Genomic DNA, 15,408 nt, shown 5'->3' on the forward strand with positions numbered 1-15,408 from the left:
CTGCTTCCTTCCGACAATGTCCCAAAGCTCCCTCTAGAGGGATTCAAGTTCCTTTTCACTCCTTCCAGCACAGACCCAAAGGTCCCATACGTTAAATTGTAACAGTTCCTTCCTTCTTTCCAAACGCAAGGTTGTAACAAAAACAGACAGTAGAAACAAAGTCCTTCTTTTGTATCTTGACAGCTAACTTGACAGCTGTCAAATTTGTCTATTCACCGTCAGCGGGCTCTCACAGACCACTCCCGGGTTTAGGGAGGTGGTGCTTCAATTCCCGAATTTTAACCTTCTCCTGCAGGCTCCCCTGCTTCCAAAAAACATATTGATAGTGGTTTCAATCAGTGGAATTTAAATCCTTTACATAAGACTCCACGACCTTAGTTGACAGGTTCTTTGCTTCAGTTTATTTACAGAAAGGGGAGGCGGACTTCCTGTTTAGACCTTCCCCGATTTAAGAAAAAATTTAAGAAAAAAACTTTAAAAATCCAATTTCCATTCTACTCACGGGTTGTTGTTTGAAATCCAATTGTCCACAATAAAAAGTCAGCGCTCTCCGGCAATGGCTGTGCGGCTTCACTCCGTAAAAATAGCGGTCAATTCAAAACACCGCGCCGCTCACCCCACGTCACTTCGGAACCCCCGAAAAGGGGTTTCCCTGTGGGTAGGGGGGGCGCTCCTGGTGTCAGCCGAATCCCACGTTCCCAGGCTTCATCCGCCTGGGATTTCTAAAGGGTCTCCGCCTTCGCCGTGGCGGCACGACCCGAATTCCACGGAGCGGGTTCCTCTCAGTCAGAGGAACGCCGCCATTGCCGATGGCGCTAACCCGGAAGTCCCCCCCCCCCCCCCCGTTTCTTTTTCTTCCATCCTATTTTGGTCTGGCTTTTTGGAACTGCTAAATGGTCTAAATCCAAAGACTAATTAATTGAGGACTGAAGTACTTCAATTGCAGCACAGTGTTCGTTTCACCAGATCCTCCTTACCACTAACTGACAAAGTTCCTGTTCCTGTTCCTTGTTGAGATAGCAATGGCAGATGTAGCTGATTCACCTGACAAGATATCCAGAGGTTGGTGGTTGATTCATTTCAAATCTAACCCAAGGAGGTGCCTGGCTTCTTCTCTATTACTGACTGCAAGGCACTGAGGTGCAACAGCAACACTGGACTGCTGATGGTGATCACCCAATTGCCAGCAAGCACACCATGAAGAAGAGTCAAGACAACCAAATGTGAATAATATAACAACTTGAGGATCTGCAAAACTAATTAACTAGTCAGATTCAACAAATGCAACTGAACAAGCATAAATATACTGCCATCACCTCTCCCCATTGGGTGAAATAATCCGCAGACCATAATGTCATCCCCTAAGGAAATGTCACCTCTCCTCTTCTTCCAGGGGAAGATGGCAAATTCATCCCCTCCAAAAAATGGCGGGAATGGCATTCTTCATGTGTGGAGAAACTGAGGTGTGGAGCATCTTCTTTCATTTCCCCAGAGTGAAGGCTGTTCCTGGGAGCAAATATGCCTTCTTGAGAAGCAAGACTTGCTCAAAAGATGCCCCTGGAAGCACCAAGCCCACCTCTGGCAGCTCCAGCAAAAGGGAGTGCAACAAAGCAGAGCACCACAGCCTCAAAAAACCCACATGGTTGTTCAGTGGGGGATGTGCTTTGCTGACTCCAGATGCTGAAGAGATGATTCCTGTTACTGACGTGCTCCAGTTTTTTTAAAAAACCAACCAACACACAATCTTCCACATGCTGTGAGCAGGACTTGAATGCCGCTTCTGTAACGGTCTTGATCAGTAAGACGCTGGAGAGCTGCTGCCAACCAAAATAGACATTATGGGACTTGGATGGGCAAATAGACTGAGCTGCCATAAGCCAACTTCATATGTCCCTAATGGAATTTAATGTGATATCTGATCGCAACTTAATAGAGCATCACTCTCATCTAGCACCCTTTAGGTGTCTGCCTTGAGGAAATTTTAGCTGTCTGCATTGTGTGTTTGTTGTCATCTTCCTACACTACAAAATGCCCTCTGCTCATGGGTGCCTGATCTTTGCTTCAGAAGACAGCCCTGTTCACACCTTGTTCTTGGTTTCTGCAAGTGATCTATGTCATTGCCACACCACCCACAAATGCCTGTGTGTTTGTGGCTTTTAGAAAAGTTGCAAGTATTCTGGTTTATTAACTGGTGGCTACAGCAAGTCCTTGCCTATCCTGATCTCCTTTATCTGGTGGATATAAACTGAGGCTCCCTATGGGTACTTTTACTGGGAACATGGCACTTATCCCAACCTGGGGCTGAAACTGGGCCATATAGTCTGTTCTGCAGTAGCAAAAGTTATTTGGACTGGTACTCAGTAAGAACAACTCATTCCCAACCATGTGCCTTGCAGCTGAAAGTGAAATGTGCAAGGGACTATGTTGCTTTCGTATATGACATGGGAGAGTAGGCTGCAATTTGAAGGAGCTAAACCTGGAGCTAAATTTCCACTAGGAGGTGTCTGTGTCTTCTCTGATAAGGTGTTCCTGTGGCCACTGCCATTCATCTTTACCACTGGCTTTGAGATATGGTCTACACACCAACTTCCCCTGAGCAAGAACTAGAACAGTCCAATCTGGGAACAGCAGGGTGAAACATCTCCTGCTGCGAGATGAAAGTTATGTAGAACTCTGGCAAGGTGTGATGTTGAGAATCAATTTCTGTTGAAATGTGATGTGTGATGTTGAGAATCAATTTCTGCTTGAAATTCTGGATGTCCTGCTCTGCCACCACTGCCACCACTGCCACCTCCTCCATGGCCTTTTCCTCCACTGTCATGGCCTCTGCCATGCTCCCAGAAATGGGCTCAGTACTTCTTTGAAGCACACTTCCAAAGTGGGTGCACCACTTCCTGCAGCTGCAGCAAGTCTGAGTAGGCTGCAAGAAGACATATGGCCGAAGTCTAGCCACTGCTGCCACAGTGGCGGAGGAAAGACAGCTGGCAAAGGGAAGGGGGGGCGGGCGGGGGCAACTGTGGCATGAAGATTGGGCAAGTAGGGTGAGAAAGAGGACAGAGCTAAGGCAGGGTGGGTGGGATAAAGATTGTGGAGATTGGGCAGGGTGAGTTGGGGAAAGAGAGTGGAGTTCAGGTAGGGTGGGTGGGGAGAAGCATCACAGAGTTGGGGTGGGGTGGGTAAAGGTCTTGCAGTTTGGGTGGGTCAGGTTGGGGGAAAGTGTGGGGTTTGGGCAGGGTGGGTTGGGGAAAGATCGTGGAGAGCATTCCACAAATGGGGAGCCACTTCAGAAAAGGCCCTTTATTGTGTTGCCACCCTCCAGACCTCTTGAGGAGGAGGCACACAAAGAAGGGCCTCAGAAGCTTATCGCAGGGTCAAGGTAGATTTATATGGAAAGAGGCAGTCCTTGAAGTATTGCGGCCCTGAGCCAATTAAGGCCTTACAGGTCAAAACCAGCTCTTTGAATTGGGCCCAGAAGCTAATTGGCAGCCAGTGCTGTCAGGCCAGGATCAATGTAATATGCTCAAACTGTCTTGTCCTGGTGAGCAACCAGGCCACCGAATTCTCCACCAGCTGAAGTGTCTTCAGAGGCAGCCCTATGTATAAAGCATTGCAGTAATTTGTCCTACAGGTTACTAGAGCATAGACAACAGTAGTAAGGCTATATCTATCCAGACAGTGGTTTAGGTGGACCACAAACCAAAGGTCATGACAGCATGTTGATGAAAGGAAAGAGGTGATGGCAGCTTTTGAATGATCTGGCTCTAGCAGTGTAACTATGTCAGGATTATATAAAAACAGCCTAGATAGATAACAGCATTTCTGTTGAATAAAAACAACAAAATTTTTAAAAATGTATGTTAACTAGGGAAGATTCAGCATATTTAACAGCAACATTATAAAAAATGTGGTCAACCAAAACAGAAATGACAAAGCCAAGCCACATAGCTGTTACGTCATTTGTGTTGGAGCATACTGGCATATATTAACTGTTCACTGGAGAAGGAAGGGTCGCCTATCCCCCAAACAAGGTTCAGTAATGGTCTGATTTTGCTTCTGTCTAGGGAGAGAAGATAGTTGGGTGGGCTGGGTAGTGTTGAAATGTTTCTCATTTGGGAGAATTACACACTTCTTCAAGGTTGCTTTCTATCTGCTGTCGATTTCATAGTCGAAGACACACCTCTTAGAAGAAGACCCTCATTCTCTCCCCCCTGTTTCTGCTTTCTGGAAACATGGTTTACCGACCCCTACTTCTTTCTTTAATTTTTCCAGAAGCCTTTGAAATTATAGAGCAGCATGCAAGAAACTACACCAACTCCTTTTATATCTGTGGGGGATATTTTTGTGGACATCTCATTGTGCATCCTGAGCTCAGACATCAACGTCAAGGACGTGATAAACGAATGGTTTCGCAGCTTGTTCCCAGAGGTCTACCCATGCCTGGTGAACTCTGGCTCCATTGATCTTTCACTGGAAATGACAGGCTTGATTTTACATTTAAAATATTAATAGATGCAAAAAAATGTACTATGAGGAAATGTGAAGGATGAAGGCATTTTGGATCTAGAAGAGTTTGATCTGGTGTTTGGAGGGCATGGTTATCTATATTATGATAACACCAAAGCCCACAATTTTTTTTTCAACCATGTGATTAGGAAAGGTTGAAGAAAAATGGCAGATTAAGTTGATGGACTATGCTGAAATGGCAAAAATGGCTGGAATAATCAGAAATCAGGAAGACTAAAATTTTAGTAAGGAATGGGGAAAATATATAAATTATCTTAAAAACCACTGTAAATAATTAAAATTATTAGCAGAATTGGAATAACACTTGTAGTTTAATGTTGAATTTTGGTTAGAATGGAAATTTAATAGATTTGGATTAATAGACAATATGCAGGAGGAAAAGGTTAATATAAGGACCCACAAAGGGGAAGAGCGAAGTCCAGAAGATTCTTCAGAATTCTCTTTCTTTGTTGGTTGTTTGATAATTGTTCGTAAATTTCAAAATCTGAAAAAAATAAATAATATATTATTATTTTAAAAAGGAAAAGTCTATACAATATTTGGGCAAGATATAAGGACCTTTTAGAAAGAAAGACCCAGGCTGGGTATTGCCTATGGAAGCAGTGGCAGTAAAAAGGCTAATATGGACAAAGTCTAGGGAACATACAAAAACCTCCTAGACTTTAAGTAAGATTTGGTAAGACTGAAAAAGAGGTAAGAAACAGGAAAAATATTTACAGACTGGTTCCAATATATGCAAGTGAGTAAGAACTTTAGAAAAGAGAAAGAGAAAGTATTTGCTGAAGAGGGCTCAGAATTTAAAAAGATACTAATGGGAAACAACAATATATATATATATATATATATATGCTTTCGTAGATTTTCACGGGTACAGGAATGCAGGTTTTGGTGTCCTCGGGTGTCTTCCCGTGTAAAAGTTGGGGTGTCTAGGCGACGTTTGCCAGACATCTGGAAATTAGCCCTCCCCACAAAAACTGACACCAGATCCAGAGGCACACAGAACGCCAACACCAATCAACCACACCAGACCCAAACCCAGACCCTCTCCACAGATGAATTACAGACACCATCCAGTAGCCAATCCATGGTGGCACCTCCGGATGCTGCACCCCCCTGCAATCCCTACACAGATCTGGCTGACACAAGCCACAAAACCACAGCTCGCCCCTATACACGAAGCCAAGCCAGAGCACAACTAAGTACAGTACAGCCATCTTCTCAGGAAAACTCTTCACAAAGTTCAAGAGGTCAAGACACAAAGACTTTAACAACTAATCCACACCTAATGACCCACCTAAGTGGTACTCAGGATATCACTCAAGAAATCGCTCAAGATATCTCTCAAGTAATTAAGGAACAAAAGAAGAAAAGGCACACTAGCCTGGGAACTTCCTCTCTGCCCAGAACATTGGAGGCTATACACCACACCCCCTCTACAGTATTTATAGGAACTCAAACACTGAGATCCTGCTCTGTTCCAGTAACAAGAAGCCGAAAGCACCAGCCTGAAGATGACGAGTGAGACCTCGTCGAAACGTCGCCTAGACACCCCAACTTTTACACGGGAAGACACCCGAGGACACCAAAACCTGCATATATATATATATAATATATAAAATCCTACTAGACTGGGAAAACAAAGATGAGCTAGTCAAAGCTGTGAAGATACATTGGGTGATTGACATTGGGCATAATATTGAGCTTACCGATTAGGAGAAACTTTGGAATAAAATGATTTTTTTCCTGCTCGCTTTGCAGTAAAAGAAAATATACAAAAAATGTTGTACAGATGGTATCTGACACCATCAAAACTTGCTGAAATGAATAGAAGAGGGTCCAATCTATGTTGGAAGTGCTCTGAGGCAGAAGGCTCCCTGATGCAAATATGGTGGCAATGTAAACACGCCAAAAGATATTGGGACATGGTATACAAGGAATTTTAAAAAATGGTTGGCTACTGCAAGAAAACAGGATGCTGGACTAGATGGGCCATTGTCTTGATCTAGCAGGTGGTTCTTATGTTCCTAATGGAAACACATTCACTGCCACAGGGGTGGGAAGACTATATATAACCTCCTAAGATTATACAATAATCTTATAATTAGAGGAGGAGGAGGAGGAGGAGGAGGAGGAGGGATGCATTGTGGTGATCAGTGCAGAATTCTGTGAGTTGCCTTTCAGATTGATCTAATTTCTGTGCATGTAAATGGGCAAATGATTTGGTGCATTCCAATGTCTTCTTCCACAGTGACTTCAAGTTGTGTTTCCCATGAACTTCTGTTGTACATAATAGGACTTGCACACTTTTCCCTGGAAAGGGAAAGCCAAGTCCCCTTTGCTTTTCAGTTCCAGGAAATCCTTAGCTGTGGCACATATGGAGACAACACCTCCTTGAAGATCTTCCTGCTTGCCTTCTCCACAGGACCCTGGCAGCCCATCCTCAATGGCTGACTATTTTCACTCTGATTGGTTCCTATCAGCACAAAGGGTCAGGCATCTTATTAGTGGTAAAAAATCTCCCCTTTCCTGCTCATTAGGTGGCTTCATGATGCTGGAGACAGGGACCTTGCAGGGAACCTACTGCAGAAATAGTAATGGGTCTTCAACCCTTGGCCCCACACCTGCATCATGTTTTACTGAGAAATCTCTGGGTGAATTCTGCTGTATTGGGAAAGGATTCTGCCGCCCAGTTGTTGAATGATCAGAAATAAAATTGCCCATTAAAAGATCCTGGTTGCTTATTTCTCAGTCTCACCCATCCTTGCCTATGTCCACACCACCTTGAACTTACCTGATTTTGAAAACTTAGAAGGATCAGCCTTGCTGAGTACTTGGATGGGAGGAGAGCCTGGAAATAATAATAATAATAATAATAATAATAATAATAATAATAATAATAATATTTTATTTATATCTCGCCCTCCCCAGCCGAAGCCGGGCTTAGAGCGGCTAACAACAGTAAAATAATACAACATTCTAAAATCAGTTCATTATAAAATCAGTTCAAATCAAATTAATGGCAACCATTGGGCTAGAGTTCTGTGAGGATTGCCAAAGGAGGGTGTCAGGCTGTACCTTGGCCAAAGGCCTGGTGGAACAGCTCTGTCTTGCAGGCCCTGCATAAAGATGTCAAGTCCCGCAGGGCCCTAGTCTCTTGTGACAGAGCGTTCAACCAGATCGGAGCCACAGCCGAAAAAGCCCTGGCTCTGGGTGCTTTAATGGGGGGATACTGGGTGCTTTAATGGGGGAAGGGCTGTAGCTCAGTAGCAGAGCTCCGACCTTGCATGCAGGAAGTATCACGTTGAATCCCCAAAATCCCCAAGTGGGGCTGGAAGAGGTTCCCTGCCTCCAGCCCTGGAGAGTCACCCCTAATCTGCCTAAATGAACCAATGGTTAACTTGGGATACATCAGATTCCTCTCTACAGCCTAACAATATGCAGTCAACAGCTGAAGCTATACAGAAACACACCCACTTGCTGGATGGGAGAACGGGCCAGGGAGGTACACAGCCAACTTGCCCTGCCCTTCTGTAGGCCTGCCCTTCTAACTTTTATACAAATTGAAACGTCCATATAACATATAATACCATGCAATTCAAGCAATTTAAGTTCCATCTAATATATTAAAGAATAGCTTAAAAACAAACACAAACCACAAACTGTGCCAAAAGTAGATTCTGACAATTATTCTAGCACTGCACCACTCACACCAATATTATATTTTAAACAATAAGCAAGAGCTCTACTTCAAACCACTGTGGGGGTCAGGTAGTTAACCTCAGCCAGCTTCTCTGCAAAAATATCATTTGTCAAAAGGCTTACTGAAATAAATATACAAGATACACTGCAGGGGGTTGGACTAAATGAGCCTTAGGGTCCCTTCCAACTCTACAATTCTATGATACTATGTCCACAGTATTCCCCTGATCCATGAAGCTTGCGGCTCATTCTTTTTGGGTGAAGACAGAGGCAAAGTAGGGGTCCAACAATTCTGCCTTCTCTCTGTCATTGAATAGCATTGAATAGCTTATTCTGTGTTTTGGCTCACCTGAACCTTCTCCCTGCAACTGTTGGCTGCTTGTGTATATTTTTCTTTCATGATTTCTCTTTTCTTCCATCCATAAGAGCCAACTCCTAGGGGCTATGGGGGCTTTGGCCCCCCCAATATAATATTTGAGGGGGCTGAGCCCCCACAAAGTGGATGGGCATTCCCATTCAAATGGTGTGCAAGGTGGGTTACCTGGCCCAACAATATTTTATTCAAGTTGTCACCCCAGCTTCCATCTCTTACATTTCAGCTCATCTGGGAGCTACTTATGCAGCCATGCTGGTTTCTTTAGGTGTTACACACACACCATTTCATTAAAATAATTTGTTATAGAAAATAAAGCGATGAAAGAACAAAGAAGGAGAAAAAAGTGCAAAAAAAATTACATGGGATTTCACTCAGTAGTTCCTTAAGCTTTTTGAAATCAGCCTTCTTAATTGCCTGCTTATAAGGAAACCCAAGAGGAAATGATTACTTCCTCCCAAGCTCCCCAGTACTTTCACTTTGTCAATCAGTTCCTCCCTGTTGGTGAGGATCCCCTTGTTGCTTCTTCCACCTTCTGGGAAATGAAATTGTTAATGAAGCAATTGAGGAATTTGTTGGACCTTGCATTCTTGGCAGAGTTTGAGTTCCAGCAGATATTGGGGTAGCTGAAGTCTTCCATGACTACTACCTCTCTCCTTTCTGAATGTTTGGTAAGGTGCTCTAGGAAGGCATCATCCAAGTCCTCAGTCTGGCTTGGAGGTCTATAGCCAACAGTCATAGTAAGATCACTCTTGCTTCTTACTCCTACCATTTTTACCCATAGACTTTGAGTCTGCTTTCCATGATCCAGGTCATGGATCTCTTTACAAACATACACACCCTTTATATATAATGCTACTCCTACTCCTTTCCTATTTGGTCTATCCCTTTTGAATAGGTTGTACCCAGTGCTGTTTTTCTAGAAAAAGGGATGCTGGAGCTCACTGTGAACTCCCTTGTTCTCTGAGAATGGCAATGGTGCCCATCTGAGAGGTGCCGGAGCTGAATTCTGGAGAGCTCCAGCTGGAGGTGGGGGGAGGCACCAGTTTCTATATTCCAGTCTTAAGTCTCATCTCACCAGGATTCAGTAATGACTATTAGGTCATATTTGCCACCCTGTATTAAGAGCTCATGTTCCTCTTGCTTGTTTCCTGTACTCTGTGTATTAGTGTAGAGACAGCTAAAATGAACAACTAATGTTAAGGTGGTTGCTGAGAGGTTGCTTTATTAAAATTACATTTTGTTTTCATTGTATCATTTCAAAAGGCCAAATGTGCTACCCTTTAAATAGGCCAGTTACAATTTTTACCAAGGAAAGACTGGACTACAACCAACAAAACATCCACCCTAGCAACTCCACTCCCCCCTGTCCCCAAACCCCACATCAGGTAGTAAGAATTCTGAAGCCTCACTGGGCTGTTTTTGAGGTCTCCCAATGGGTAGGTTGTGTGGGTTTTTTTGGGGGGGGTTGCACTTTGTAAAAATTGAGGTTTCTCCAAGCCTCTTGTATATGTTTGTGGCTACGTAAGCAATGAAACTTCAAGCTTTTAACATTGAAAACAGAAGGAATGCTGATAATTGCATGCTCAGATGCATATGCATCTCACCCCAAGACACACATGCTGTATACAAAGCGCACAAGGAAAACACCATGACCTCTCATCCTAAGCCCAAGTGTCCACTCCCTACCCCCTCTCCAGCAAATTGCTTCTGTTTCCCTTTGCTGAAAAGCAAGCAAGCAAGCACACTCTTTCACTTCTTCTCTTTCTGCAGCAGGCTCAGACACTGTTAGATGTGGGCTGATTTTTGTAGATTTGCTCTTTATATATATAAAAAAACCCTCCCACATACCAAACCACTTCCATCTCTTTGCTGACAGTATAGCATCTTGACATTAGAGGTGAAAGAGGCAGAGACACTACATGAAATTCTGTCACAAGCTCGTTGGACTTTTTAAAAGAGCTGGGACGAGTGAAAGAAGTCGAAGCTGCAAAGGTAGGCAAAAGTTGTTGGTTTGTTTTTAAGCCTAGAATGGTTAGCTTAAGCTATAAGCTGAAAAACCAGGCATAGGTATGGTATTTGATAACCTTCATATTACTTGGAGCTTTATGATTTCAATATGTCTGATTTCTGAAACTCTTGGGTAATTTTTTTGCTTCTGTCCTGATAGTGTTGTTTTCTTGTTTATTGTTTTTGTCTTTGTTGATTTTTGTTTTTGTAAATAAAAAGCAAATATTTTTGTTTTTCAGATTGTAAATGAAACTGAAAAAGGAGAGATGGTATAGAAATGGGGGGGGGGTAGCTTTTGCTTACAAACATTAATAGTTAAGATACCCAAAGATGCTGGTATTTAAAGGAAATTGCAAAACCTTCTTCTAAGATAAAAATGTGCTTCATCATGGCATGTTTTGCTTCTACCATAGGAACACATGAAGGTGCCTTATATGAAGTCAGACAATTTTTCCATCTAGCTCAGAGTTGTTCAAACTAACCAGTAGTGGCTCTTCACAGTTTCAAGCAGGGGTCCCTTCCAGGCTTACCTGGAGAAGCAGGGCATTGAACCAGGGGCCTTCTGCATGCAAAGCAGCTGCTGTACCACTGAGCTCTTGCCCACTCCCATATATTGGCAGAGATATACAAATATAGAACCAATTCTGGGTTTGCTTGTCAGTTTGGAAGTTTCTGCTGACAAATATCTGTCCACAGACATTAGACACTCTGAAACAGTAGGTTCATCATCAGGGCCAGTTTTAGGTTTGATGAAGCCCTAAGCTACTGAAGGTAATGGGGCCCTTTATATGTCCAGCTGTCCTTTGTCAACAACAAATTGTCACTTTTTTGTGTTGAATATATGCTGTACGGTTATATATGGACCTAATAGGTACCTAAAGCCATTTGCACATAACAAAATATGTATTTTATCAAAGTAATTGTGGAACTGAAATACAATTAAGAAGAAGTGATATTTTAGGGAGCAGGCTAGCAGGTGGGGCCCATTACTTATATCATGAGAGTCTGCACAACATAAAACACTGTTGCTGTATGAAGGTTTTTATTTTATTTGTTCTTTCTCTTATATTTTGGAAATCTATTTTTTTTCTTTAAAAAAATTTTGGGCCCCCAAGAGAGTGGGGCCTTAACCTATAGCTTGTTTAGCTTATACGTAAATCCGACACTGTTCATCATTAAATAATGTGATTAAATAGTCGTGGGTCTGAGAAAGTGGTGCCACGTGGGGAGGGCCAGAGGGGCAGTGGACCCCGGGTGCATTGGGGGAATGCATCTTGCTCCTTGCCGCCCTGCCAGCCCTGTGCTACAGGGCTGTGTGAAGAGGACACAACAGGAAGGGTGCATACCTGTTGCATCCTCCTCCACATAGCACTGCAGCATCACAAAGTGGTGCAGGGCTGGCAGGGCAGTGTGAGTGTTCCCTTTGTACCTGCTAAGGTCTGCTGGTGCGCAGGGGTGCAGCTTGGCCCCACTTGGCCCATGTGAGCGGCATGTTGGAGGTGAGGGCTTGACACAGGCTCCGTTCACCCTCTGCAGCCTGTCCCCAGGGCATGCATGCGCCCACCAGCAGCTCATGCAATGCCCCTGGTCTGAGAGGTTCCTTTTTTTGTTTTTGTTTGTTCTGTCACTTTCCCCAGGAAGATCTGCTGTTTACTGTTGAATTGGAACAAATGTCTATTGGGTTTTCTGTGGATTGATGTTCTGATTCAGCAGTGAAACGGTGAGCTTTCCTGGGGAAAGCAATGGGACAAAGAAAACTCCTCATGTACGCATGACTAGAAATCATGGGACAAACAGAATAAATCACAGGACAAAGTAAGTGCACATGAAACACTAGTTATGCACAGATGCATTAGCTAAAAGTGAGGTGGACTAAAAATGATTTAAAATAACATGACTGTGCTGTCAGGTTTCTTTACAAAAATGGCATCTAGTACAGCAATCAGATATGCAATTTCTGTTACCAAAAAGGAGCAATGCAGCAGCGAGCAGCAGCAGCTTCTTTAGCTGCAGGTAGCTGGAAAGCCAGACAGGATGTTTGTGACTGTTACCATGGGAAGAAAGGGGCAGTCCATTCACTGTACTGAGCACCAGATGTAAGCTCAGTGTGTCATCTGACCTGTACTGGATGTACATGGGTGGAGTTATATTCTCTCTGCTGTTGTAAAGAGAGTGCAGACATGTTTTCTCTGTACTGCTGGAAAAGACAGAAATAAAAGCATGTAAATACATTTCTGTCTGTCTCTTTCCCCTCCCTGGGGATAGCAGGGAGGAAAGTGAAGGAGTGGTGTGTTCTTCTCACATCTGGGAAGGATCGCCGGTTACAGACCTCGCCTGTTTTCCTGCCGGGAGTCGCAGGGGGAGGTCAGTGAGGAATTCAGCCGGTGCCTGGAGAGTGGCACATTCCTCTGACAAGGCTCGGATTCCAACAATTTCCACCTATGAGATCTATCTGGTTGAGCCAAACTGGCTCAACAAACTACTGCAATGCTTTTCATTGCATAATAGGCAGATATGAATCAGCAACATGCCTGATAGGTTACCAGAGATGTTTGCAGCTAAAGCAAAGATGGACCAAGTTGTTTGTGGAATCAGCTAATCATCTGCACCTTGGTCCCACCCCCCTTTTCTTTTGCAGAACTATGAATTTCCTTTCCCCTAATGACCATCTCCCAAGGAATGATTCTAATGGATCAACTTGTGAAATCCAAGATGGCTTTCTTGCAGGGACTCTGCCTGTGATGTACTCAGTCATCTCCACATTTGGTTTCTTCAGCAACATGCTGGCCCTCTGGGTGTTCCAGTTTGGCACACAGAAGACAAACTCCATCACGGTGTACATGAAGAACCTTGCCATCTCAGACCTCTTGCTCGCCCTCTGCCTGCCCTTTCGGGCTGCTTATCAAAATGAGAGTGGCCCTCCCATCCTGTGCAAAGTGGTTGGCACAGTCTTCTATATCACCATGTACATCAGCATCCTGCTCCTCAGCCTGATCTGCCTGGACCGCTACCTGAAGATCATCTGGCCCCTCCAGCAGTTCCGGATCCACAGAGTACCTCACAGCACTTCTGCCTCCAGAGTGGTATGGCTGCTCTGCATTGCCATAATGCTGCCATACTTTTTCAACAAGGGCAACAGCAACGACCCCTGCAGCCACAAATGCTTCCACTTCAAGAAGAGAGGAGCTCTGGCAGCAGTGCTCAACATGATAGCAGTGCTCCTTTTCTTCTTCCTGTTGCTGTTTTTCCTTTACTCTTACAGCAAAATCTCTCTTAAGCTCCACACAGCATCCTTAAGGAAAAGTAAGTGGGTTAGCAGCAGAGCCACTCTGAAGATTTCTGTGGTCCTGCTCGTCTTCACAATATGCTTTGCTCCCTACCACGTGGTCCGAGTGCCCTACATCTTTGCCCAGGTAGGGGTCTTTTCTGCTGCAGAGAGTGTTCAGGCCCTCCACTTTGCCAATGAAGTTGTCCTTTGCATCTCAGCCCTCAACTGCTGCTTCGACCCCATTATTTTCTTTTTTCTGTCCAGCAATTTCAAGAGGGCTCTGCTGGCAGCCACCCATGGAAAACTGAAAGGAGCTCTTCAGAAGAACCCAAACATGTCAGGCAACAGAAAATCCATCACAGACTCCAGAATGCAGGAGAGCTGAGGTACAGGATGAGTGACTGGTTGTTGGGCAGTATGGAAGATATGCAGCAAATATGTACCACATTTCAAGGAAGCCAGACGCTAGGCTAGGGAATGGACATATATGCACAATCCAAACAGGGGTGCAGAAATCTCTTCTATGTGGCTGGAATGCATCCCATTGTTCAAAGGTAGGAGTGGCATCCATTGCTCCTTCTGCTTTTGACTATGACCCCAGCCATCTCTGGTTTGTGGTTCCATGAGAGAATGCAGCCCTCAGGCTGCAAACGGCTCCCTGTCCCAAATTCAAGCAACTGAGTCCTATTACCATGCCTCTTTGTTTTCATATACATTCAGTAATACCTTCCTTGGCTGGTAGCTTGTTTTTAATTGGTTTTAAATGTTGCCCTACAATGAAAGTGTTGCATTTTTCTTTAAGACGTTGTGGTGGTGGTAGGATCGAAGACCCAGTGCTGAAATTGTATGCTTAGTTACACCACGCTCACAGGTTCAACAGTACATTCTAGGACCAGAGGCAGCTTTAGGGTAGCGCAACTGCACTGTATGCTGCATTGCAAGAGGTGCCACAAAAATGCTGCAGAATAGAGCACAAGAAGAGCCCCCCCCACCCCATTTTGTCTCACACAGGGCGCCACTGAAAGTTGAGAGCCCAAAGTCCGCCACTGCCAGGATGTATACGGAAAAAGCAGCAGCTACAGGTGCTGAAGCATAAAATGGTCAGTTACACTTGCATGTATCATAGGGTGGAAACATGACTGGGTCACCCTAAAAGCTCATAGTTTGGAAACCACTTTTTATCTATTTTCCTCAATGGTTTCCCTATGAATTTGCCTGGCCTGGAGAACTCCAGCCTTAACAGAGCAACAGTATTTATAGTTCTGCCAATGCTTTACTATTCAACTAGCCTCTCTCCCTCCCACACTGCGATTCCAGTGCCTTTTTTGTTCCAACAAACTTTTAACTTGTTTGATTTTATAGTTTTAACTGACCTTTGTTTTGTTTTGTTTTGTCCTGCAAACTGTTGAAAGACTATTGTAATTAAGCAGTATATGCATTGTTTAATTAAATATATAAATAAAAGACTGCATAATCAGAGAAATGTATATTTATGGATCATTTACCTTATTTCTGCAATTAAACAGTTTATATA

At 43.9% G+C, this 15,408-nt stretch overlaps 1 protein-coding gene across 15 annotated transcripts in view; it reads left to right on the forward strand.

The window, feature by feature from the left end:
* LOC309334002 (putative G-protein coupled receptor 34) overlaps window positions 1–14,299 on the forward strand; it is a 200,513-nt gene extending 186,214 nt beyond the window's left edge. For 10 of the 15 annotated variants that reach the window (XM_081848156.1, XM_081848159.1, XM_081848146.1 and 7 more), the window contains 2 exons: window positions 10,476–10,591; window positions 13,245–14,299. In XM_081848156.1, coding sequence (XP_081704282.1) covers window positions 13,249–14,259 — 1,011 coding nt within the window. In that variant the 5' untranslated portion in view covers window positions 10,476–10,591; window positions 13,245–13,248 and the 3' untranslated portion in view covers window positions 14,260–14,299. Of the gene's footprint in view, window positions 1–7,796; window positions 10,592–13,244 lie in introns of those variants that run through there. The other 5 variants (XM_081848157.1, XM_081848148.1, XM_081848153.1 and 2 more) reach the window with 3 other exon arrangements.
* The last annotated feature ends 1,109 nt before the right edge of the window (window positions 14,300–15,408 follow it).

This window comes from Podarcis erhardii (genome assembly GCF_964252035.2).
Source record: "Podarcis erhardii genome assembly, chromosome: Z".
NCBI lineage: Eukaryota > Metazoa > Chordata > Lepidosauria > Squamata > Lacertidae > Podarcis > Podarcis erhardii.